This window comes from Canis lupus, chromosome 35 (genome assembly GCF_011100685.1).
Source record: "Canis lupus familiaris isolate Mischka breed German Shepherd chromosome 35, alternate assembly UU_Cfam_GSD_1.0, whole genome shotgun sequence".
NCBI classification, from domain to species: Eukaryota; Metazoa; Chordata; class Mammalia; order Carnivora; family Canidae; genus Canis; species Canis lupus.
Genome location: NC_049256.1, coordinates 21,854,369 through 21,880,556, shown reverse-complemented (window position 1 = coordinate 21,880,556; position 26,188 = coordinate 21,854,369). Strand labels below are relative to the sequence as shown.

The 26,188-nt window shown below is 40.7% G+C and overlaps 1 protein-coding gene across 1 annotated transcript in view; it reads right to left on the bottom strand.

Annotated features, from left to right (window-relative positions):
- Positions 1-26,188, bottom strand: part of LOC102151579 — a 338,066-nt gene that overhangs the window by 9,099 nt on the left and 302,779 nt on the right. Inside the window, exon 8 of the mRNA XM_038583970.1 lies at positions 4,996-5,142. Within this exon, the coding sequence (XP_038439898.1) occupies positions 4,996-5,142 (147 nt within the window). The remainder of the gene's footprint in view (positions 1-4,995; positions 5,143-26,188) is intronic.

Below are 26,188 nucleotides of genomic sequence, written 5' to 3'. Positions count from 1 at the left end.
GGAGCAAGAAGTAAGGCTAAGAGGTCACTCAGAACCAAATCTGGGTCAGGGCCCAAGCTCAAGGACCTGAGGCAGACTTACACTTCTACTCCTAAAATGTTTTTAAAGCAGGGATCTAAAAATAACCTTCTGTCCCTCTCATTTTCTTCTGTTCAGGGACTTTCATCCCAATAATGACATTCACTCACACTAGGTGGGTTGAAGACAAACATACGCCATGTGGTTTGATTTTTGGACTCTAGAAACTGAGCTGATCACAAATCATTTTTCACCTCTTACATCTGTTTTCTCCTACTGGTCCCAGAACCGCCTTGACATTTTTCTAACCACCTTGACTTCTTTTCTCTAAGAAGCTTTTCAATGGAGCACATAAGAGTTTTCCAGACACCTTCACAAAATGAAAGAAGAAATTACTGCACTGTTGTCATCCTTCACCATTTTGAGACGAGTGTATGCCTTTAAGGGAAATATCCACATCTAACGGAAACCCATCATTGCAGGAAGAAGAAAAATAAGCGGAAAACCTTGTATTTCTTCACCACACATATAATAACCAGGAAGTCACCCCCCCACCTGGTGTGGCCAAATGTGTGCTGGAACTCTCAGACAGATGTCAAAGATCAGGCATTAGAAAAGATACCAATTGAATATAATAACATAGGGGAAAAAGTCCTTTGAAACCTTAAAGAATTGGAGCATAGAATGCTGATAAAAGACTGCTTTCAATCCACTTCAATCCAAATCAAAATTAAATTTAACTTCCACTTTTAAGAAAATATATTAATTAGGGCATCTGGGTAGCTCAGCGGTTGTGTGTCTCCCTTTGGCTCAGGTCATGATCCTGGTGTCCTCGGATCAAGTCCCACATCGGGCTCCCTGCATGGAGCCTGCTTCTTCTCTCTCTCTCTCTCAGTGTGTCTCTCATGGATAAATAAATAAAATATTTTTTTTAAAAAAAGAGAATATTGATAGAGTATTCTCATTTCTGTACCTCTCCCTCCATGCAAATTCCAGGAGCACAAATCTAAAATTACAAAGTCAGGACTCAGGCAACAACAACAACAATAACCACAACAACAACAAAAACTCCACAACCAAGTGTCTACCTAACATGAACTAAATTATAAAAGGTTCCCCCTCGGATGCCTGAGTAGCTCAGCGGTTGATCACCTTCCTTCAGCTCCAGGCATGATCCTGGAGTCCTGGGATCGAATCCCACGTCAGGCTCCCGGCATGGAGCCTGCTTCTCCCTCTGCCTGTGTCTCTGTCTCTGTCTCTCTCTCATAAATAAATAAAATCTTTTTAAAAAATAAAAATAAATAAACAAATATACAAACAAACAGATAAATAAATAAATGATTCCCCTCTACGGACAATGCCACTCTTAGGAGCAGTCTCTATTGTATTATTTTCTTAAAGACACTTTCAATTTTATACTGCAAGATAAAAAAAGAAATACGGGAAGGCCAGACACAGGTCCCCCTACTGTCCTAAGTAGTAGAAAAGTGTATCCAACTTTGCAACATGATCAACATGACTTCAAAGAATTGGTATCAGCTCTCTTGTGATACTTGGCAACTGAAAAATATAGTAACAACAACTCATGTATATAGCAGTCATACCAGCGATGGACACAGCCAGTTTTTTTTTTTTTAAAGACTTTTTTTTTTATTTATTTATGATAGTCACAGAGAGAGAGAGAGAGGCAGAGACATAGGCAGAGGGAGAAGCAGGCTCCATGCACCGGGAGCCCGATGTGGGATTCGATCCCGGGTCTCCAGGATCGCGCCCTGGGCCAAAGGCAGGCGCCAAACTGCTGTGCCACCCAGGGATCGCGACACAGCCAGTTTTAAGGGTGTCAGGCATACTACCTCACTTCATACTCTTAATACCCTTCCCAGCAACTGTGTGAAGTGAAGACCCATTTTCCCCTCTGACACATGAGGAAACTAAGAGTCAGAAAGTTAAGTAACTTGCCCATATGAAAGCTGGTGATGAAGCTAAGAGTCAAACCCAGTTCCTCTCCATTCCGTAGCTTCTGTCAAGTTCTCTCACAAACTTTGCCTGCAGAGGCCAAGTAAGAACCAACTCTGAGGGGGTGAGAAGACCCCAGGGAACTGGAAACTTTGCAGCACCTTGCCCACTCAGGATGGGTATCAGGTAGTCAGTTACTTAGCCTCAACTGATATTCACCACAGGAGATACAGTTCCAGGGAAACCAGATATTCCAGTTTCTTTGGAAAAATTCACCAAATTTATACAGACACATACATTTTAATGTTGGCAGCTAGTTCTTTAAATACATACACATACGCACTTCCTTGTATGGGCAAACACTACATATCTGAGGGTTAGATCAGGTTCTGTGGGCCACCAGTTCATGAAGTCTGTCCTACTGCACACTGATTCCTATTTATTACATCCACCAGGAGGCCACACAATATAGTCCAAGTCCAAAAGTTCCAACAGGGTCATTATTAATTCATATTAGGGCTCTGTCCATTTTGCAAGGAAAAATTCTCCTTAAAACTACAAATATTTTCAATGGATGGAAAAGAGGCCCAGTTTTAACAACAGAAGCATCTGTTTTATCACATGTTCAGTACCTGAAAATGAGCAATAAAATACCATCAGAGCCACTAAAAGCAGGCCAGTCCAATAGCAGTGAGAGCGGCCCCTGGGTTCAATTAGTCCATGCTTTGCCAGATCCACAAACCAGTGAGAATTTAAAAAAAAAGGTATATTACAAAGGCAAAAAGCACCTGCAGGAACCACTCTGCCCATAACCTTTCTTGTCCCTTTTCCCCTTCAAGTTTGATGATTTGGCAGTTCTGGAACTCTTCCGAGAGGAGTCAAGACTCACTCTGCCAGCCCCAGCTGTTCAGAGCGCAGCCCAATCTGTTCCATACAGTTGGCTGTATTATAACAATAATGTGGCTACAGTTCACCTTCATTTGCTGCAAAGATCATTAACTATCCCTCAGAGAGATATAGCATTAAAGAAAGAGGGTGCCCAAGGCATAATAAATGGAAGTCTCTGGGTAACAGGGTTCAGAAAAGGTAAGATGATGCCAGCAAGGCCACCTGACAGTGTCTGTGGTCAGAGAAAAGAGAAGAAAACAAGGACAGGCAGGAGAGATGGAAAATCAGAAACAGAAAATGGAAAAGCAAGAACGTGCCTGGAAAACATGTATGTTCATGTGATGAGAGAAGAGAGAATAAAAGAAAATTTGAAATAAAGACAACAGTACATTTTGCGTTCAATCATAGGAGAGACATGATTCTACTTGTCTGACAACTCAAACTCTCTACTACAGAGGGAAGAGTAAATGTGGAAGGGGTGAGAACAGGAAAATGAATTATAGTCCCATATAGGAGGAGTGCAACATTCTAGACAATTTTAATACTGTAAAAGATGGTGAATTCACTGAAACTAGTCTTTAAGTCACCTATCTGACCTCCCATTCATAAAGCTGCTGAATTACAGTGTAGCCTGGGTGTGTTTCCTCATTTCATTCGCGCACTCAGTTATTAAAGACTTATATGAGCCTCATTTGAATCTTACTCTCCTGCCACTCCATCTTCCCACCCAATCAACTAAGAGATCAGGGACCTTCAGAGAAACTTCTGCAGAGAGAGTGTTCTTGGGTTGATAACAAAAGCATCAAAATCGGTACTTATTCTAAGCTAATTGCAACTGTATTAATTTAAACTCCATTCTAATCAATAATGGAAAGATCACTGGCGGTAAGTGGGGACTCGACTGGTAGACCTCACCCCCCAAGAATTTACATTCTTTGGAATTACACAGGTAATACTTTTAAGAAGCAAACACAATAGCTCCATATTCTCCATCTTCACTGCTTTCTTTATCTTGTTTGTCCTTAGTCACATCTATGTCTAGAACAGTAGTCCCCAACTGGGGGCAATTTTGTCCATGAGACTTTTATGGTTGCACCCTGGGGGAATGGGGTGCTACTGGCAATTAGTGGATAGAAGCCAGGAGTACTAATAAATTCTATAATACACTGGAAAGCCCTGTACAATACAGAATGATCCAGCTCAAAATGTCAATAGTGCAGAAGTTGAGTAAACCCTGCCTGAGAATTGTTTCAGGGATTAAACTACCTCTTAGGTTCATATTCCATTTGGATTTTAGGAGTAGTCATTCAGAGGGAGTTTCTAAATGATACCTTGCTATCAAGAGAATACCTCCCCTCCACATAACAGTAACATTTAACACAAATGAAAAGGAAAGCAAGGGGCAGAAATTGGAAACTAATTTAGAAGCATGGACGGAACCCTGGTAAATCCTACAGTAGCAGCAAACTTTACAAAAGATTCCAACCAGTGACTTCATTACTAAAATGTTTTTTTTAAGGCATAATCTAATTCAATTCACCTAGAAGGTAGCTTCAAAATGTGTGCCCCAAAGACAGAAAAAAAGAAAGTAAAGAAAGAAAAGAAAAAAGAAAAGAAAAGAAAAGAAAAGAAAAGAAAGAAAGAAAAGAAAAGAAAAGAAAAGAAAAGAAAAGAAAAGAAAAGAAAAGAAAAGAAAAGAAAAGAAAAGAAAAGAAAAGAAAAAGTGAGATTAATAAGGAGGAAACACAGCCTTGGCCACCTCTTGTGGATAGAGACAGATACCCCGCCCCTCCATAGCTACACCAAAGCTCCAAGACTCCGTGTTAAAGCTCTTATATTGGCTTTGAACAGAAGAACCTCACCTGAGGGTTGAAAAAAGTTATGCTTTAGCCCCTTCCTGAAAGAAGAGAGACAATCCTCCCAACCACACCTGGAAACTAATTAGTAGTCTTTGATGTACTCATCTGTCCTCGGCCCCAGAGTCATCCTAACATTTATAGCGCTTGGTAAAAAGTTATTTGCTGTGAGGTAATTTAGTGTAAGCTCAGGTCACACTACAATCTTGCCAAATAAACAGAACTGCCAAGGATCCTTTCCTGTTGCTTTAGTCTTCAGACTGATGTGGTTGCTCACCTGGTTGGCGCTCTTCCCCCCTCCTGAGCCGCACTCATTTCCCTGGGGTTTTAAGTGTGTGTGGCAGGCTGCAGGAAGGTCTGACATGCTCAGGCTCTTTGGCTTTTTTGGATTCATCTTGGCAGTCATACTTAGACTTAACAGCTCCTGGGAAGGAAAAAGCACAAGGGAGGTGCAGTCTTTAACAGGGCTGGAGCTGTGGCTCCCCAGCCTAAGAAGAACATGTCCTACCCTGTCAGGATGGGGAAATCACTTTTGAAGTGGAGCCCAGGCCTCCCCAGTGCACACCATCCACCAGCTATTGTTCCAGGGCAGACTTGCACTCCACTTAATAGAGACACAATGACAAAGACATCCATTCAACTGTCTACTGAATGCTCACCATTAACAAGGTACTGGGACCAGAGAAAATGGACTGGGGAAAGGCCTGTGTCCTTGGAGTAGAAGAAAATATTGCAAAGGAAATTTTATTTGAACAATGTGGGATGGGGGACGCAACCTGTTCCCTCTTGTGTGCTTAGAATACAGAATGTGAAATTGGTGACTTATTTTATGAAACTGTCCGTGTACTTTAAAACAAAAATAAAAACACGGATCTGGTTTTGTTACCATCCCAGCTATTTCCCAGATCTCACCCCAAAGTTGCTTTTGTAACCCACTGTCGATAGACTCCCCTACCATGTAATGGAGATAACAGCAAGTTATTAATCTCTGGCTTTTACAAAAGAGAAAAATCCAGGAGCAGGGGGAGGGGACCATTTCTACTGTAACCAGGTCAGTTAAGGAAACCTGTAGTATCCAATATTCTTATACCCACTGGAATGTATTAAAACACCAAAATCCTGTCCAGTTCAATCCCAGAAGGAAAACATGCAGAGAACGGCAGTATTCAGCATTGGGCATTGAAAGTGTTTTCAAGTCTGGGCAGAATGCTAGAAATTACTAAATCAGCCAATGATGTTACACTGAAGAGAACTCTCATCCCAAATGTAATTACCTTACAACCCCTGAAGATTTCTTTCCTTTGATCGAAGGAGGTTAGACTGAAGGGAAAGGGCATATATGGACAGGGTGTAAAGATGACCAGGAGATAAAGGAAAGGAGGATCAGGAAAAGAACATCTATACTCTCAATTCAGCAGTTCATTTAGTAAAATGACAGATCGTTCACACACTTCTTTTAACTCACAATACTCAATTTGTCATCCAACACTACCATCTTTATTAGATATATTGAATTTTTAAAATTTAAATCACAAAATGAATTATATAACAAAATGTGCCTTTTTAATTCCATGCTAAGAATGTGTTTTCTCCTCCGGTGACTTTTTTTCTGGAATAAATACCAAGTTGATCGTTATGCCTCCTACTCATCTTCTAGTTTCCCTGGATCAGAACATCATGAACAATATATTCAATTGTACCTGTGTGTGTATGCATGTATTTATTTTTGACATCATGTTCTTGTCAAGTTTTGGCAACTGTGCTCTTTTAACTTACACAACCCCGTTTGGGACACCCAGTTGCTTTACCAAGCAAATGAAGCAGTCGGAATCAAGTTGCTTAACTCCAGCCACTAGTGTCAGGGAAATTTTATTGAAGAGTATATTTTTCTGAATAACTATGGTGGATACCACATTTTTGTGAGTCCTCCTGGAGAGTGTACATGAACTATCAGTGAAGACCTGTCCATTATAATCCTGTAGTTTATAGTATTTGTGATTTATGACTGGAAAATCATCTACTTCCCTGATGATCAAGGAGAAGTCTTAATTATATATAATGTAATTAAGGAGACAGTAAATCTAAAACAAGTAAAAAGAGCTTCATACTTATCTTAGCCATCTGCAAAGTTTCTTATAGACACAAACTATTTGACATCATGTTGGACAGTTTTATGAGCTTCCTAGGAGTTGTATGTTATTTAAACAAGAACATTTTGCTGTCCTGATATAAAAGTCCAAATTAGCACATTTAAGGAACTCAACAGAGGAAGTCTCCCCATTAGCATGCCACGCTTCTCTAGGATAGCCTACAAAAAGCCAGAGGAAGCAGTGAATGGGCACTCGCATAGTCATCAAACAGACATATTCTAATGGTATCACAAAAAACACTATCCCCTGAGGAAAACAAATAGGACAAGGGTGTAGAAAGGAAAAGCAGAAAACGTTATATTGCACTGTGTCACAGCATGTGGCTTACTTTCTTCCTGACTTCCTTGGTATAATTAAAGCCTGATGTGGATAACACCTACATCTAATTCACATCTATCAAACCAACCAGAAAAAGCAAGAGCGAGACAAGCAGCAGAAGCCCAATTCTACCCAATAATAAAGAAAGAAGTGAAGACAGCCTGGGGAGATCCTTGAGCCCTGACTGTTGGTGGCGTATCCTTCACAGGTAAATGACGCTGGTCACAAGGTGATGATAATTCTTCCTATCCTTCCAGTGCTCTGGGCTTTTGAGGAGTCTAGTCTCCTACACACATATCCCCTATTTTCCTTCCCACCTCTACTTCTCCTAGAGAGCTCAAATGTCTGCTGATAAACATAGGAGGAAATACCTCCTTCCTCCCTTGTGCCCTTAAAGAACTTTGCATTCTGCTATCATAGCACTTCTCGGACTGCATTTTGATTAGCTGAGTACACAAAAGTGTGTTCTACCAGAATCCAAATGCCTTGGGGACAGATTCAGCATCTCATCTACAGTTTATCTCCAGTGTCCAGCAGAGGATCTGTCTTACATAGTAGGTGTTCAATAAGCATCTGTTCAGTAAGCATGCCAGTGAACCAAGAAGTGTTTAAATTATACAAAAGACTAAAAGCAAAAAGATGGAGGGGAAAGGACCTCCACCCTTCAATCACTACATCTGAAAGGATTCTAATGGCAGGATATTTTTAAATATAAAAGAAAAATGGATTCTCAAACACAAAAAGATCAACAATCCCATGTAAATTATCACAAGGGCAGTGGACATTATAAATTATAGCTACGAAACTCTAGTCCTTTGAAACCTAGGTGGTATTTCCTTTAGTTCTACTCTTTGATCTTTCCTGAGATTTGTTTTTCCGTCGCTGAGTGGTTCAGGCTACAAACCAAAATGATGCAGGGACACCTAAGTGCAAAGACACAAAATCTTCCACTCTCTCCAAGCACAGCTAAAACTCTAATTACCAGGAAGTGTGCCCAGAGAGCTTTTGCTAACCATTCCAAATGACTGAATCTTTTCCCACCCTCTAACTATGCCTTGAGTTCCATTTCATGACTACTTATAAATAATAAAAAAAATATGATGGTTTGGTAATACACACTCAAAACTAGTTCCTAAGTCAAACAAGGCCAATTAAAGTTCTCAGGGAGTCACAATCGCTAACTCATCAGGATAGGAGGTAGCATTGTAGAGTGGCCGTGGAGCCCCTGCACTGGGGTTTGAACCCACGCTAGCTTTGAGACTGTGGCAAGTTATGAATCCTGTTGTGCTTTGGCCACTTCATGTATTAAAAAAAAAAAAAAAAAAGAAAATGGTACCTACCCCCCGGAGCACTGTGCAGAACAAAAAAGTCAATCCAAATAAAGACAAGAGACACACATGTGATACACATTAAACATTCAGTAATAGTCAACTGCTATATGGTCATCTTTGAATGTGCCTCTCTTTTACATGATTCCTTTAGTAGAACATTCCAGAAGATGAGAAAATGCTCCTTCTGAGAAGGTCAGTGACAGAAAGTCACTGTCATTTCATAGATGGCAATATAAAAACCTGGTCCTAATGTATGCTCCTATAGGGCATGAAATCACTGAAGGTTTTGAAAGGAAACATAATTGTAGTATTAATTTTATTATAACCCATATGATTGCACAAAAGACATCTTGTTGAGCCACATAAAACGGACTAAAGAAAAAAAATATTTGATTTTTTGATGCTTACTAGCAGTGTTTTAGGCCAAGTTAGTGCCTCCCTAAGTATATTTCCTTCTCTGTCCAATGAGATTAGTCATGGGTCACCATGACTAATGCTTTTGATAAAATGTAATATATATGAAAGCACCTAATTACAGATGATCCACACAAACTTTATATCTTTATTCCTCCCAATTTGTATCTAAATCTCATTTGCTGTGATTCACCTCATTTTCCAAGATCCTCTTCTTACTTTCCCTCTCTTCCACATTGGATCACGTCAGAAAGAAAAAAAAAAAAATACTAAGGAAATCGAACCTAATGAATGAGTTCCCTGTTTCTTTGAGCCAAGAAAATCTGTTGCAATATGGATGTGAGGGGGCCAAGAAAAGGTGAATGGTTACCAGAAAACTATAGCAAGAAAGTAGATGGTGGAATATGCATTGTTAGTATCAAGCTAAGCCTGGACTTTAGTGGAGGATAATAGACGTATCCTATGATGCTCATTCTTCACTTTGAAAACAGATGGTGAACAGGAGCTGAGAACACTGAATTGCTTATGCTTCTGGGTCTTTCTGCAAGATTAGAGAAGACAATAAATAATAGTGTATATGTAATCTGATAAAAATCAGATTGCGGGCAGCCCGGGTGGCTCAGCATTTTAGCACCTACCTTCAGCCCAGGGTGTGATCCTGGAGACCGGGGATTGAGTCCCACATCAGGCGCCCTGCATGGAGCCTGCTTCTCCCTCTGCCTGTGTCTCTGCCTCTCTCTCTCTCTCTCTCTGTGTCTCTCATGAATAAAAAAATAAAATCTTAAAAAAAAAATCAGGTTGCACGTTCTCTCCTCTCTTCATAATTGAGTAACATAGCAAATTAAAGATTGGACATGAACTTCAAGATGATTTGTGTATCGTTTTTTATTTATTAACTTTTAAGCATCTTATTTGTGCCTCCGATCTACTATTAAATTATCACTGGTTCGCAGCCCAAAGGTTTTGATTTTAGATAACAGGAAAAGAATAATTCACCACCTAAAAAGATAACAAGGAAAGAAAGGATATCTTAAATTCTGAGTTCCCCATGTTCATTTAATACAAAATCCAAATTAACCACAATAAGTAGTTGAATGAAAAACTAAATTTCTGACCCTGCACTATATATACTCATGCAGTATCACAAATGAAAACAGAAGTGTGTACACACACACACTCTTTTTTAGCCTTTAAAAGACTAAGATTCAGAGGGGTGATGTGATTTGACAAAATCCATATAGCTCAGAAACACAGCACGGCGATTTGAGCCATGTGTTCTAAATCTGACAATGCACGCCCTCTCCTCAGACTATGCCTCCTCTGTGCACACAAATTAGCAAAGCAGAGTTTCACTATTGGAAAGGCAAACTGGAATCAACTAGCAATGGTCATGGAGCATCTGCTTTACCTTCAATGTGTAAGGAGCCACTAAAACTCTATTAGGAAAATAGCATTGCTGAAGAGGAAGGGAAATAGTATCTGCCACAGACAGATGGAATTTAAGAACTGAAACTCTTCTTCCTGTAACAGTGCTTTCTCCTGGTCAGATGCTGGTCTCCTGAACAGTTTCAGACACACTGTTTAGTGAAAGGATAGTCAACAAGTCACTCTTTCGAACCTTCCCAAATTTCTAGGATATACCATATTTATCATGATTATCTCCTATATCCAAACTCTCCCCAGAGGAAAAAAAAAAAAGGAAAAAGGAACCAACATTTTCCTATACTGTGAAATCCAAGATCAGCTTTTATGAGATCCACTAAACACATAAAAAGAAATAACCAAGAATACCAACAATTTTGAAAGAGAACAACATAGTTGGAGGACTAAACCTACCCAACTTCAAGACTGAATAGAAAGCTATAGTAACCAAGTCAGTGTGGCACTAGTGAAAGAATAGAAAAACAGATCAGAAGAAGAGAATAGAGAGCCCAGAAATAGACCCATAAAAATACATTCAACTGATCTCTGACAAAGAAGAAAAGCAATACAATGGAGCAAGGACACTCTTTCCAACAAATGGTGCTGAACAACTGAACACCCGCAGAGAAAAAAAGAAGAAGAAGAAGAAGAAGAAGAAGAAGAAGAAGAACAACAACAACAACAACAACAACCACCACCACCACCACCACCACCACCACCACCTAGATTTGCACCCTTCACAAAATTACCTCAAAATGGATCAAAGAACTAAATGTAAAACACAAATTTACACAACTCCAAGAGAATAACATGGAAGAAAATGTAGAGGAATGTGGTTGGGCAGTGATCTCTTAGATACACAACAAAGACACAATCCATGAAAGTTGTAATTGATAAAGTAGACTTCATTAAAGTTAAAATTTTTGACTCTGTGAAAGATATTATCAAGAGTCACAGACTGGGAGAAAATATTTGAAGAAGAAATATCTGATGAAGGGCTCTGCATCTCTAAAATATCCAAAGAACCCTTAAATCTCAATAAGGAAACAAGCAGCCCAATTTAAAAATGGGCCACAGACCTTAATAGCTCATCAAATAATATGTACAAACAGCAAATAAGCACAAAAAGATGTTCATCATATGTCATCAGGGAAATGCAAATTAAAACAACGATACCACTACATACCCATCAGAAGGGTCCAAATCTGGAACATGGACAAACCCAAATGTTGGCATGGATGCAGAACTACACAAACTCTTAAACATTACTGGTGGGAATGCAAAATGGTATAGCTACAGTGGAAGGCACTTGGGCAGTTTCTTCTAGAACTATACATTCTCTTATCATACAGCAATCATGCTCCTTGGTATTTACGCAAAGGGGTTGAAAAGTCTGCACACAAAAAAGCCTAAACACAGATGTTTAAAGCATTTTCACTCATAATTATCAAAACCTGAAAGATAATCTCGGGAGATTAATGGATAAAGAAATTGTGGTACATCCAGACAAGGGACTACTATTCAGTGCTAAACAGAAATGAACTAAGAAGCCACAAAAAGACATGGAGGAAACTGAAATGTATATTACCAAGTGAAAGGCTAAATTCTTTAGGATTCCAACTTTATGGCATTCTGGAAAAGGCAAAACTATGTAGACTGTAAAAAGGCTAATTATTGCCTGTGTTAGGGAGATGAGGAGGGATGAACAAGTGGAACAGAGAGAATTTCCAGGGCAGTGAAAATACTCTGTATGACAGTAAACGATGGATGCACATTATCACACATTTGTCTAAATCCATAAAACGTGCAACACCAGTAATGAGCCCTGATATAAACTATGACCTTAGGGTGATAACAATGCATCACTGTAGGTTCATCCATTGCAACAAATGTATCCCTCGGATGGATGGGGATGTTGGTAATGGGGGAGTCTGTGCATGTGTAGGACAGGGAGTATTATCAGAAACCTCTGTACTTTTCTCTCAATTTGAACATAAAACTGCCCTAAAATCTATTTTTTTTTTTTCTTTTTTTTTTTTTTTTTTTTTTTTCTGAAATATTCTATTTTTATTTTTTATTTATTTATTTATTTTTTTTATTTATTGGTGTTCAATTTACTAACATACAGAATACCCAGTGCCCGTCACCCATTCACTTCCACCCCCCGCCCTCCTCCCCTTCTACCACCCCTAGTTCGTTTCCCAGAGTTAGCAGTCTTTACCTTCTGTCTCCCTTTCTGATATTTCCCACACATTTCTTCTCCCTTCCCTTATTTTCCCTTTCACTATTATTTATATTCCCCAAATGAATGAGAACATATAATGTTTGTCCTTCTCTGACTGACTTACTTCACTCAGCATAATACCCTCCAGTTCCATCCACGTTGAAGCAAATGGTGGGTATTTGTCATTTCTAATAGCTGAGTAATATTCCATTGTATACATAAACCACATCTTCTTTATCCATTCATCTTTCGTTGGACACCGAGGCTCCTTCCACAGTTTGGCTATAGTGGCCATTGCTGCTAGAAACATCGGGGTGCAGGTGTCCCGGCGTTTCATTGCATTTGTATCTTTGGGGTAAATCCCCAACAGTGCAATTGCTGGGTCGTAGGGCAGGTATATTTTTAACTGTTTGAGGAACCTCCACACAGTTTTCCAGAGTGGCTGCACCAGTTCACATTCCCACCAACAGTGTAAGAGGGTTCCCTTTTCTCCGCATCCTCTCCAACATTTGTTGTTTCCTGCCTTGTTAATTTTCCCCATTCTCACTGGTGTGAGGTGGTATCTCATTGTAGTTTTGATTTGTATTTCCCTGATGGCAAGTGATGCAGAGCATTTTCTCGTATGCATGTTGGCCATGTCTATGTCTTCCTCTGTGAGATTTCTGTTCATGTCTTTTGCCCATTTCATGATTGGATTGTTTGTTTCTTTGGTGTTGAGTTTAATAAGTTCTTTATAGATCTTGGAAACTAGCCCTTTATCTGATGTGTCATTTGCAAATATATTCTCCCATTCTGTAGGTTGTCTTTGAGTTTTGTTGACTGTATCCTTTGCTGTGCAAAAGCTTCTTATCTTGATGAAGTCCCAATAGTTCATTTTTGCTTTTGTTTCTTTTGCCTTCGTGGATGTATCTTGCAAGAAGTTACTATGGCCGAGTTCAAAAAGGGTGTTGCCTGTGTTCTTCTCTAGGATTTTGATGGAATCTTGTCTCACATTTAGATCTTTCATCCATTTTGAGTTTATCTTTGTGTATGGTGAAAGAGAGTGGTCTAGTTTCATTCTTCTGCATGTGGATGTCCAATTTTCCCAGCACCATTTATTGAAGAGACTGTCTTTCTTCCAATGGATAGTCTTTCCTCCTTTATCGAATATTAGTTGCCCATAAAGTTCAGGGTCCACTTCTGGATTCTCTATTCTGTTCCACTGATCTATGTGTCTGTTTTTGTGCCAGTACCACACTGTCTTGATGACCACAGCTTTGTAGTACAACCTGAAATCTGGCATTGTGATGCCCCCAGATATGGTTTTCTTTTTTAAAATTCCCCTGGCTATTCGGGGTCTTTTCTGATTCCACACAAATCTTAAAATAATTTGTTCTAACTCTCTGAAGAAAGTCCATGGTATTTTGATAGGGATTGCATTAAACGTGTATATTGCCCTGGGTAACATTGACATTTTCACAATATTAATTCTGCCAATCCATGAGCATGGAATATTTTTCCATCTCTTTGTGTCTTCCTCAATTTCTTTCAGAAGTGTTCTATAGTTTTGAGGGTATAGATCCTTTACATCTTTGGTGAGGTTTATTCCTAGGTATCTTATGCTTTTGGGTGCAATTGTAAATGGGATTGACTCCTTAATTTCTCTTTCTTCAGTCTCATTGTTAGTGTATAGAAATGCCACTGACTTCTGGGCATTGATTTTGTATCCTGCCACGCTACCGAATTGCTGTATGAGTTCTAGCAATCTTGGGGTGGAGACTTTTGGGTTTTCTATGTAGAGTATCATGTCATCGGCGAAGAGAGAGAGTTTGACTTCTTCTTTGCCAATTTGAATGCCTTTAATGTCTTTTTGTTGTCTGATTGCTGAGGCTAGGACTTCCAGTACTATGTTGAATAGCAGTGGTGAGAGTGGACATCCCTGTCTTGTTCCTGATCTTAGGGGAAAGGCTCCCAGTGCTTCCCCATTGAGAATGATATTTGCTGTGGGCTTTTCATAGATGGCTTTTAAGATGTCGAGGAATGTTCCCTCTATCCCTACACTCTGAAGAGTTTTAATCAGGAATGGATGCTGTATTTTGTCAAATGCTTTCTCTGCATCCAATGAGAGGATCATATGGTTCTTGGTTTTTCTCTTGCTGATATGATGAATCACATTGATTGTTTTACGGGTGTTGAACCAGCCTTGTGTCCCAGGGATAAATCCTACTTGGTCATGGTGAATAATTTTCTTAATGTACTGTTGGATCCTATTGGCCAGTATCTTGTTGAGAATTTTTGCATCCATGTTCATCAGGGATATTGGTCTGTAATTCTCCTTTTTGGCGGGGTCTTTGTCTGGCTTTGGAATTAAGGTGATGCTGGCTTCATAGAACGAATTTGGAAGTACTCCATCTCTTTCTATCTTTCCAAACAGCTTTAGGAGAATAGGTATGATTTCTTCTTTAAACGTTTGATAAAATTCTCCTGGGAAGCCATCTGGCCCTGGACTCTTGTGTCTTGGGAGGTTTTTGATGACTGCTTCAATTTCCTCCCTGGTTATTGGCCTGTTCAGGTTTTCTATTTCTTCCTGTTCCAGTTTTGGTAGTTTGTGGCTTTCCAGGAATGCGTCCATTTCTTCTAGATTGCCTAATTTATTGGCGTATAGCTGTTCATAATATGTTTTTAAAATCGTTTGTATTTCCTTGGTGTTGGTAGTGATCTCTCCTTTCTCATTCATGATTTTATTAATTTGAGTCTTCTCTCTCTTCTTTTTAATAAGGCTGGCTAATGGTTTATCTATCTTATTAATTCTTTCAAAGAACCAACTCCTGGTTCTGTTGATCTGTTCCACAGTTCTTCTGGTCTCGATTTCGTTGAGTTCTGCTCGAATCTTTATTAACTCCCTTCTTCTCTTGGGTGTAGGATCTATTTGCTGTTTTTTCTCTAGCTCCTTTATGTGTAAGGTTAGCTTTTGTATTTGAGTTCTTTCCAGTTTTTGAATGGATGCTTGTATTGCGATGTATTTCCCCCTTAGGACTGCTTTTGCTGCATCCCAAAGATTTTGAACGGTTGTATCTTCATTCTCATTAGTTTCCATGAATCTTTTTAATTCTTCCTTAATTTCCTGGTTGACCCTTTTATCTTTTAGCAGGATGGTCCTTAACCTCCATGTGTTTGAGGTCCTTCCAAACTTCTTGTTGTGATTTAGTTCTAATTTCAAGGCATTATGGTCCGAGAATATGCAGGGGACAATCCCAATCTTTTGGTATCGGTTCAGACCCGATTTGTGACCCAATATGTGGTCTATTCTGGAGAAAGTTCCGTGTGCGCTTGAGAAGAATGTGTATTCAGTTGAGTTTGGATGTAAAGTTCTGTAGATATCTGTGAAATCCATCTGGTCCAGTGTATCATTTAAAGCTCTCGTTTCTTTGGAGATGTTTTGCTTAGAAGACCTATCGAGTATAGAAAGAGCTAGATTGAAGTCACCAAGTATAAGTGTATTATTATCTAAGTATTTCTTCACTTTGGTTAATAATTGATTTATATATTTGGCAGCTCCCACATTCGGAGCATATATATTGAGGATTGTTAAGTCCTCTTGTTGAATAGATCCTTTAAGTATGATATAGTGTCCCTCTTCATCTCTCACTACAGTCTTTGGGGTAAATTTTAGTTTATCTGATATAAGGATGGCTACCCCTGCTTTCTTTTGAGGACCATTCGAATGGTAAATGGTTCTCCAACCTTTTATTTTCAGGCTGTAGGTGTCCTTCTGTCTAAAATGAGTCTCTTGTAGACAGCAAATAGATGGGTCCTGCTTTTTTATCCAGTCTGAAACCCTGCGCCTTTTGATGGGGTCATTAAGCCCGTTCACATTCAGAGTTACTATTGAGAGATATGAGTTTAGTGTCATCATGATATCTATTCAGTCTTTGTTTTTGTGGACTGTTCCACTGAACTTCTTCTTAAAGGGGAATTTTAAGAGGCCCCCTTAAAATTTCTTGCAGAGCTGGTTTGGAGGTCACATATTCTTTTAGTTGCTGCCTGTCTTGGAAGCTCTTTATCTCTCCTTCCATTTTGAATGAGAGCCTTGCTGGATAAAGTATTCTTGGTTGCATGTTCTTCTCATTTAGGACCCTGAATATATCCTGCCAGCCCTTTCTGGCCTGCCAGGTCTCTGTGGAGAGGTCTGCTGTTACCCTAATACTCCTCCCCATAAAAGTCAGGGATTTCTTGTCTCTTGCTGCTTTAAGGATCTTCTCCTTATCTTTGGAATTTGCAAGCTTCACAATTAAATGTCGAGGTGTTGAACGGTTTTTATTGATTTTAGGGGGGGATCTCTCTATTTCCTGGATCTGAATGCCTGTTTCCCTTCCCAGATTAGGAAAGTTTTCAGCTAGAATTTGTTCAAATACATATTCTGGCCCTCTGTCCCTTTCGGCGCCCTCGGGAACCCCAATTAAACGTAGGTTTTTCTTCCTCAGGCTGTCGTTTATTTCCCTTAATCTATCTTCATGGTCTTTTAATTGTTTGTCTCTTTTTTCCTCAGTTTCCCTCTTTGCTATCAACTTGTCTTCTAGGTCACTCACTCGTTCTTCCACCTCGTTAACCCTCGTCGTTAGGACTTCTAGTTTGGATTGCATCTCATTCAATTGATTTTTAATTTCTGCCTGATTAGCTCTAAATTCTGCAGTCATGAAGTCTCTTGAGTCCTTTATACTTTTTTCTAGAGCCACCAGTAGCTGTATAATAGTGCTTCTGAATTGGCTTTCTGACATTGAATTGTAATCCAGATTTTGTAACTCTGTGGGAGAGAGGACTGTTTCTGATTCTTTCTTTTGAGGTGAGGTTTTCCTTCTAGTCATTTTGCTCAGTGCAGAGTGGCCAAAAGCAAGTTGTATTGGGAAAAAGAGAAAAAGAGAGGAGAGAAAGAAGGAAAGAAAAGAGAAAGAGAAAAAAAGGGAAAAAAAAAACGAAAAAAAAAAAAAAAAAAAAGAAAAAGAGAAAGAAAAAGAAAGGAGAAAAAAAGGGGGTGGGGGAAGGAAACAAATCAAAAAGCAAAACAAAACAAAACAAAACAAAACAAAACAAAACAAAACAAAAGAACCACCGGGGAGTATCTTCTGATTCTGTGTACTTTAAGTCCCTTGGCTCCTCCTGGAAGTTGTCAGTCCAGCTGATCTTCTGGGGGAGGGGCCTGTTGTGCTGATTTTTCAGGTGTTAGCAGTTGGGGGAGCTGCTGTGCCCCTGCCTGGTGCAGGGCTCGGTGGGGGTTGTTTACCCCGTGAGGCCGCAGGAGGAACAGCCCCAGTGGCAGGGCAGCTCTGGAAACCTGGATTCAGCTCCGGCAGGAACCACGGAGCTCTCCGTCTGCAGGGCCTGGAGGCTCCGGGGCGGGGCCGCTGATCTGCTCAGCTGGGGCAGGAGCGTCCTCGCTGTCCTGGGCCCTCCCGGCCTCTGCCTGTCCCGGGGGAGGCGGGATCCTGGGCTGTGTCCCGGCGCCCTGTGCTCCGGAGCCTGCGCTGGTGGATTCGCGCTCCCGGGCCGCGCAGCCCCCTCCGCGGAGCCGCCGCCCGAGCCCCTCCGAGCTGCTCCTGGAACCGCGCAGGCCCCTCTGCACGGAGCCTCTTCCTCTGCCCGAGCCCCTCCGCGCTGCTCCCGGGGCCGCGCAGCCCCCTCCGCGGAGCCGCCGCCCGAGCTCCTTCAGCTGCTCCGGGTCCCGCCGGGTCCCGCCGGGTCCCGCCGTGCGCGCTGCAGCCCTTAGGGAGCTCGGCGCACTCTCCTGGGCGCGCAGTTGCTGTTACTGTCCCCGGGAGCCCGAGGGCATCCCCGCCCTCCTGGGTCCTGCTCCAACTCCCCGCGAGCCCCTTTCCGCCCGGGAAGGTCGGTGCAGCTCCTGCTCCTCCGGGACGGGGCTCTCCTGTCCTGGGGACACTCGCTCCGGCCTCAGCCCGGCTCCTCGCGGGGCCCCTCCCCCTTGGAGGCCTTTGTTCCTTTATTTCTTTTTCCCCGTCTTCCTACCTTGATAGAAGCGCGAACTCTTCTCACTGCAGCATTCCAGCTGGTCTCTCTTTAAATCTCAGGCCGAATTCATAGATTTTCAGGATAATTTGAAGGTTTTCTAGGTAGTTTGGTGGAGACAGGTGATTTGGAGACCCTACTCTTCCGCCATCTTGCTCCTCCCCCCCCTAAAATCTATTTTAAAAAAGAGAAAGAGAACCAAAGAAGAATAAAATATAATCATACCGATATTTATAGTTTTAGTCTCCTTGGAAAAAAATGTATAGCATTCTTCATCTTCTTAGATCTAGTTAACACAAAATTTGTTCAAGAACAACCAAGTTCCATGAGATCATCTAAAGAAACAAATTATCAGTAGGGAACAATAATGATGGGTAAAGATAATATATAAATGAGTAAAAAAAAAGCACTTCTTAATTCATCAATACAAGTACCTATGTAAAGGGTATACTTGTATACATATGTAGAAAATTAAAACAGCTTTAAAAGTCACTCACTGTGAGCCCTGGTTATGATAGAATAAAAAGTGTTATCCCTTGACAAGTATAAAATAAAAATCTTTGGCTCATGCCAATTTGGAATGTAAAGAGAACCTAGAAAACCACTGTCAGGAGATATGAATGTCTATGTTAGCAATCCAAATCACACAGAAAGGAAGAGGAATAGCTCCCACATGATGTTATATATAGACTAATATAAAAATGATTTACTTAGGAGATAGTGTCTATGTTGGAGGGGAACACAAGGTTATAAACAGCTTTTATTCACTTGGTTCAACACCAATGCAAAGCTCATGCCTTAAATGGCTCCATGAATGGTTCATTAGGTGCCAACTACAAGTCTACAAATGCGTTTATTTTAAAACAAGAGCAAGAAGAGGCTGGCTCATGGTTCATACAACTTTCTGAGGACCAAGCTCTCATATAAAGCTTTCTGAATGAGCCCATATACCTACCAACTACAGTTTTGTTGGCTTTCATATGCACCTAGGTATTTTTTTTCTGCATTTCATCTAAAAATAATCCACACAGTCAACAGAGGATTATGTTAGAGAGAAGCATCTGAATTCTGGCTAAGGTTGAAACTCAGTTTTTAGAAAGCCAATTAAAATTCTCCAGGCTTCAGGGAATACCTGAATAAACTAATCTGCTCATTCTACTTTTAAAACTTCCAAAAGGAGTGATTCTAAAAGCAATGTCTCCTTTTGAACTCAGATTTTTTTCCTTTATAAACAGACTCCTTTCCAAAGACAAACTAAAATCCATGACATTGGGTCTTTACCTCAGTTTCTTGGGTTGCTTTCACGAGGAAAGTCTCCTCCAGTGGGTGAGGCGAACTAGTCAGAGATGCAGATAACTATTTCCAGCATACTCTGAGTGTTGAGCATACAAATGGCTATGACCAATCTTGAATACCGCATGATATTCTTTAAGCAGTATAAACTACAAATATTGTAATCCCTAATAAAATAATAAAATTATAATCAAAAGTATTGGACTTAAAAGCAGAACCATAATGCTGAGTGAAGGCTTAATGGTAATTCACAATAAAATCTTATCTCATAAAAAATGAAATAATTTCATATTTGGATATGAGGTCCATAAAAATCAAGTTTTTCTACCACCTTTATAATTCTAGTTAGTGGTGAAACCAAGACTATACCTCCAGTCTTGACTCCTGACCATTTCTTATCATTGTAATGAATTTTTTTTAAGATTTTATTTATTTATTCATGAGAGAGAGAGAGAGAGAGAGAGGCAGAGACAAAGGCAGAGGGAGAAGCAGGCTCCATGCAGGGAGCCCGACGCGGGACTCGATCCTGGGTCTCCAGGATTATGGCCTGGGCAGAAGGTGGTGCTAAATCGCTGAGCCACCCGGGCTGCCCTGGAATGAATTTTTTATTCTACATCTAACATATTTAATCAGACCATGGATTCATTCCTTTCTCATGGCTAGATGTTAGTAATTTGTGTTCACAAATCACTAAAAGTTCAGGGATCACAGAATATGCACTCAGGACTAGACCAAAGACAAGTCCTAGGATTGCTGAGGGCATCGGCTATTGCAATGGGACTGTGGGGCCTGCAGGGTGATGCTATGTGCACTCCACCAACATACACACTGAAGAGGCAATTCTCCAATACTAGTGTCGACCAAAATCAATTGAGAGAGTCAGGAAATGTCTATCTTCTTTTTCAATGAAGAGAAGGTAAGGGGGAAAAATTGAAGTAACACTATTTGAACAGTCACTCCTGCTAGATTAGAATAGGGCAGGGATGATGGAAAGCACAGATAGATTTCCTTTACCTAAGTTCGAGGTAGAACTAAGGTAGACAACAAACTTGGAGCAGAGATATCACAAAAGCCCCAAGCTTTCAGGCTAATGCAAATCACCACTGTTCCAGAGTTCTGAAATTTGTTACCTATACTATCATTGAAAAAGGCTAGTACTGGGAAGAAAGAAATTCCCAGCTCCCACAGCTTATGAACACTGAAACTGGTGCTAGAAGATGTCCAAAAAAGGTAAAGGAAAAAGTCATTTGGCCAGAACAAGGTAAATGGTCTCATGGATATTATGGATGGATGGATGGATGGATGGATGGATGGATGGAGAAGGGTAAGCAAGAGCAGTTAAAGGACATGGATCTTGCTTTTTACATTTTTGCCTTAACAATGGCAGCTCTTAGGACTGGGACTATTACAGCTGATGGAGGTCAGAAAATGAGGAAACTGTTAGTTTACAGTCCACTCTTGACAATTTAGGGTGATAGATATAAAATATTTTCTCAGGCTACTGGTTGTATGTACCTCCTGTCCCCCCTAACAGGTAAGACAGATCTGGAGAATGTTCAACAGATTACAAACTGTCACATATGTATCTTGTCTAATAGAACCACCACCCAAAAACAAAAACAGAAAACAACAAATACTCTCTCTCCATCTGACAAATGAGGAAAGCAGAACACCAAGAAATTGCAAAAATTGCCCAGTGCTGACTGGTAATTGGAAGAGGCTGGTTTCTAAGCCAGAGTTCCAGATGCCAAGAGTTCTAATCCATAGGCACTCACAGAAGGTAACATCTCTCTCACTCTTCTGCCCTACACTTACGTTTAAAGAGCTGAGCACAAGAAATTTTTGAAAGTTGGGTTTTTAGATTTCAATTCTCCATGTACTTCCTACCCCTAGATTATTACTAATAATGCAGAGTTGGGCTTATGTCTGACCTCATGGGTCTTTGGAAGAGAAAATAATTTTTTAGAAATAAAACAAAATATGAGCTTAACATCTGAGGATTGGGAATGGAAGTTAATCGTTTTCTCTGCCTTTGTTCTGGGAACCAGAGGGCCAACTCTCCAGTGGAAAAGTCAATTCTGTCTTCCAATCAAATAAATGAACTCTTCTACATCAATCTTTATGAAAGGGATACAAAAAGAAGGAATATAAAGGTCAATTTATGGATGCCAGGAAAAGAGAACATTTGTTCACTCAAAGCTAAAGTCTGTCCTTCCACCGAGGCCTCAGAGGAATTAACTATCTTTTTTGAAAGGAGGATTCGTAATCCAAAATAGTAATGTTCTTTCACCTCCCAAGACAAACTTTCTTCAGATAATTGGGATTTGAAAGAGTGCTGTAGCTTTTTACATCTTGTGCCATCGTGAACATGGGATAATTAGCATTCGCTGCTAAAGTTATGAAGTGACCCCTTGGCTGTGTTATTCAGAAGCACCAGCTTCCAGTTTTCAGATTATAATGAAGACCAAGAGACAGAACTTCAGATATGTTTGAACATCTGGGGGCTGTTTTCCCCACAACCAACAACTTCACCTCAAGTCCCAGCTTTTAAACCGTTAAAACCATGGAAACATTAATAATGACCCTTCATTAAACCTCAACTTCCCCTCCCACTTGTACTTGTGACCAATTTACTCGCTTCAAAGCAAGCAACGGCATCCTGTTGAGTTAGTGAGTAGGATTTTGTGTCTTCACCCAACACCTTCAACCAGAAGAAAGCCAGAAGCCACAAAAAAAACTTCATGATCTCAATTCTCCTAGGCCAGTGACAGCAATTATGTAACCCTAGTGTTTTTTTGCTTTTATTTTTTATTTTTTCAGTTGCTATGGGAAAGATTGTATTTGGGCAGCTCCATCTGCAAGAGGTAATTACTGGCCTTCCAAATACACACACACACACACCTACAATGCTGGGAAGAATAAGTATACATAATTAAAGAATTTTTCAGAGGCCAAACAACTGTTAACCAAACAGTGTATTACTTAGTTACTGGCAAAAATAAACAAGGGCAATTATTTATTGTCAATTAAACTCAACATTTTCAGAAGTATTAGTACCAATTAATATTTCCCCATGGGATCCCTGGGTGGCGCAGCGGTTTGGCGCCTGCCTTTGGCCCAGGGCGTGATCCTGGAGACCCGGGATCGAATCCCACATCGGGCTCCCGGTACATGGAGCCTGCTTCTCCCTCTGCCTATGTCTCTGCCTCTCTCTCTCTCTGTGACCATCATAAATGAATAATAAAAAAAAAATTCCCCATAATTTTGTATTTGTCAGGCACTATGGGCTACTTTACACTGATCATCTTTGCACGGAAAAGCTCTATGAACATAAATTTGTAATTCCAATTGTAATAAATAAATTTGTAATTCAAATCCAGAGCCCACAGTCTGTTGGCCATAGCTCACAGTGCCAGACCATGCCCCATGTGAGAACTATGGCGAGCTCCTGGTCCGGTCTACTGACCAGTCCAAGCAATTCAAATGAATCACTCAATCTATGCAGTAAAACTAAGAAAAATGGAAATGACTTTTGGTAGCAAAATGTATATGGTCGTAAGCCACAGCAATAACAATGATCCTCTTTCATTGCAGTGGCCCCTCCTTATCCACAGGAATACATTCCAAGACCCCAGTGGATGCCAGAAACTCTAGACTATACCAAACCCTACAGAGAACTGTTTTTGCCTACACATACAACCCTATGATAAAGTCCAATTTATAAATTAAACCCAGTAAGAGATTAACAACAATAATGAATAATACAATAGAACACTTTCAATAATATACAATAATAAAAGCTATGTGGCTGTAATCTCTCTCTCTCAATGTCTTACAGCACCGTACTAACCTTTCTTGTGATGATGGGAGAGGAAAGATAACCTATGGGATGAGAAGTAGGGAGGTGAATGATGCAGGCAGCATGAAGCAGCATGAGACTGCCATTCACCTTCTCACCACATTCCAGGAGGATCACCTGTTTCCAGATGACAGCTGACCACAGGTAACAAACCAAGAAAGCAAACCATGGATGAACATTGATCCAGAACAACATTAAGCACACATGTGTGACCTTCAAATAGCGTGGCCTCGGTTTTCATATCAATGAGTTAACCCCCTACCTGATATAATACTTCTTGTCAATAAAAATACTATCTGCTAAGACCTATTATGAAGCCAACATTGAGTTGAAGGAGTTTTGTGAGTGTAGAGTAGTGGCAAGAGTAGTTTTTCTACCTTCATCTATTTTATTTTCCTGGGAGAGGAAACATTTTTTACTTTGGCTTCTCCTTTACATTAGGTAATTATTTAGGGTCTTTAGGCTATAGACCAGATTCCTAAGGCTGGGAGGCATATACAATTCCTGGAGAAATCTATGCTAATAAAGTTTAAAATATGATTAAAAGAGATTAGGTGATGTCAGAAGCACAGCCTCAGACTTGGCTAGCAGTATTAATCATTCTGAAGGGCCAGACTCAACCCTGTCTCCCCCAAAGTCCTCTTGGCTCACTGTCTTTGACTCCGCCTACCAACACAGGGATTCAACACCATGGCACCCCAAGGCAGCCCTTTTCCATGAGGACAGCATGCCCAGCAGCCAAAGTGCTCCCATGCCAAATTTGGCAAGACTCTGGCTCCAGTCCCTTGGCCTCATCTGACCCTCTCTCTCTGCCACTTCACTCATCTCCTGGAGAGACACATTATGTCCAAGCCTATTACACATCAATGGTAGGAAAGGAATTTCAAGTCCCTGAGTGTTAACTGACCAGGGTAGAACCAGCCCTGGCTTTTCAGGAGGGAGAAGAGATGGAGGGGTAGGGAAATACCACGATACTTTTGCTCTGCCAAATTCCTATCCTTTTTTTGACCTTAAGCAATGCCAGAAGAGAAAGCCAAAAGGAGGTGGAAGGTAAGTGGAAGTGGCCCCTACCCTTCCTTGTGCTTCCAGGCTGACTATCTGTAAACACATCTTTACCACCCTTCCTCCTTGCAGGGAGCCGGGGAAATGCACAGGCTTGCCTAACTGCAGGAGCTGCCTGAGAACCTGGGCACAGAAGGGGTTCAGGATGGATCCACAAGACAGCTCATTTGATGACAATGACCTTTCCATTACCACCCACAACTCTTAGTGTCACTTCCCAGGGGTGAGTGGACAGGTATCTGGACAAAGAAAAAAAAAATCACAATGCTTTCCTTCCTTTCCTTATCTCCATGCCACATTTTTATCCTTCTGCAGGTGCTCCAGCCCAAGGAGTGAAGAGGTGCAGCTGGTTAAATGAAGTCCCCTCAAGGATAGGCAGGCAATTCTGCCCCTGGGGGCAAAAGGCAGGCCGGGAGTACTGGGATGTGGACCTGAAATCCCAACTCACAGGCCCGTGGCAAGAGCAGAGCCTGTAATTAAATGTAAACATGACAGTGGCTCTTAATACAGGAGGCAAAAAGTGAATGTCTGATGGACTGGGGTCCAATGCAGAACTCCAGTTCAGTGCCCTCCGATGAGGAGGTAGCTCAAAGGGATGGGGTCTAGAGATGGCAGGACAATCCACATTGGTTGCAGGAATCCCCTCTTCTGGGCCGCTGTGACCCTCGAGGCACATCTCCCTCTCTTGAGCACACAACACCGTGTTTATTCTTTAGCAGTGCATCTGGCACACTGGGGCAGAGCCGAGGGCTGACCTCTGCAAGGCTTCGAGCCCCTGACTGAGTCTGCTAGGTCCTCCATCTAATAAGGTGACTACTAGATGCATGTGGCTCTTAAGCACTTGAAATGTAGCCAAACGTAACTGAGGAGTGCTACAATTTTAAATGCACAGTATATTACAAAGACTAAGTATGAAAAAGTCGACTGTCTTCTCCATTTTTATATACATTACATACTGAAATAACATTTTGGATATATCATGTTAAATAATATGTACAGTTAAATTGGTTTACCTGTTGGGCTTTTCTTTTTTAACAAGGCTGCTAGAAAATTTAAAATCACCTATATGGCTCATATTACATTTCTATTGGACAGCATGGTTCTTTCTGTATATTCCACTAATGCTGTTGAATGAATGAAAGAAAGAATGAATGAATACTGACTTAAGATTATCAGTGATCTTTTCATTTTTTCTATTTCTCTTAAAAGTTTTATTTTTGAGTAATCCCTCACCCAACGTGGGGCTCAAACTCATGACCCTAAGATCAGGAGTCGCATGTTCCACCAACTGAGCCAGCCAGGCACGCCCAGCAGTAATATTTTTAAATCAACATAGAAATAGTCAATAGGAATGGTTAGAAAGGAGTGAGACATAGTGGTTTCTGAAATAATTTCTA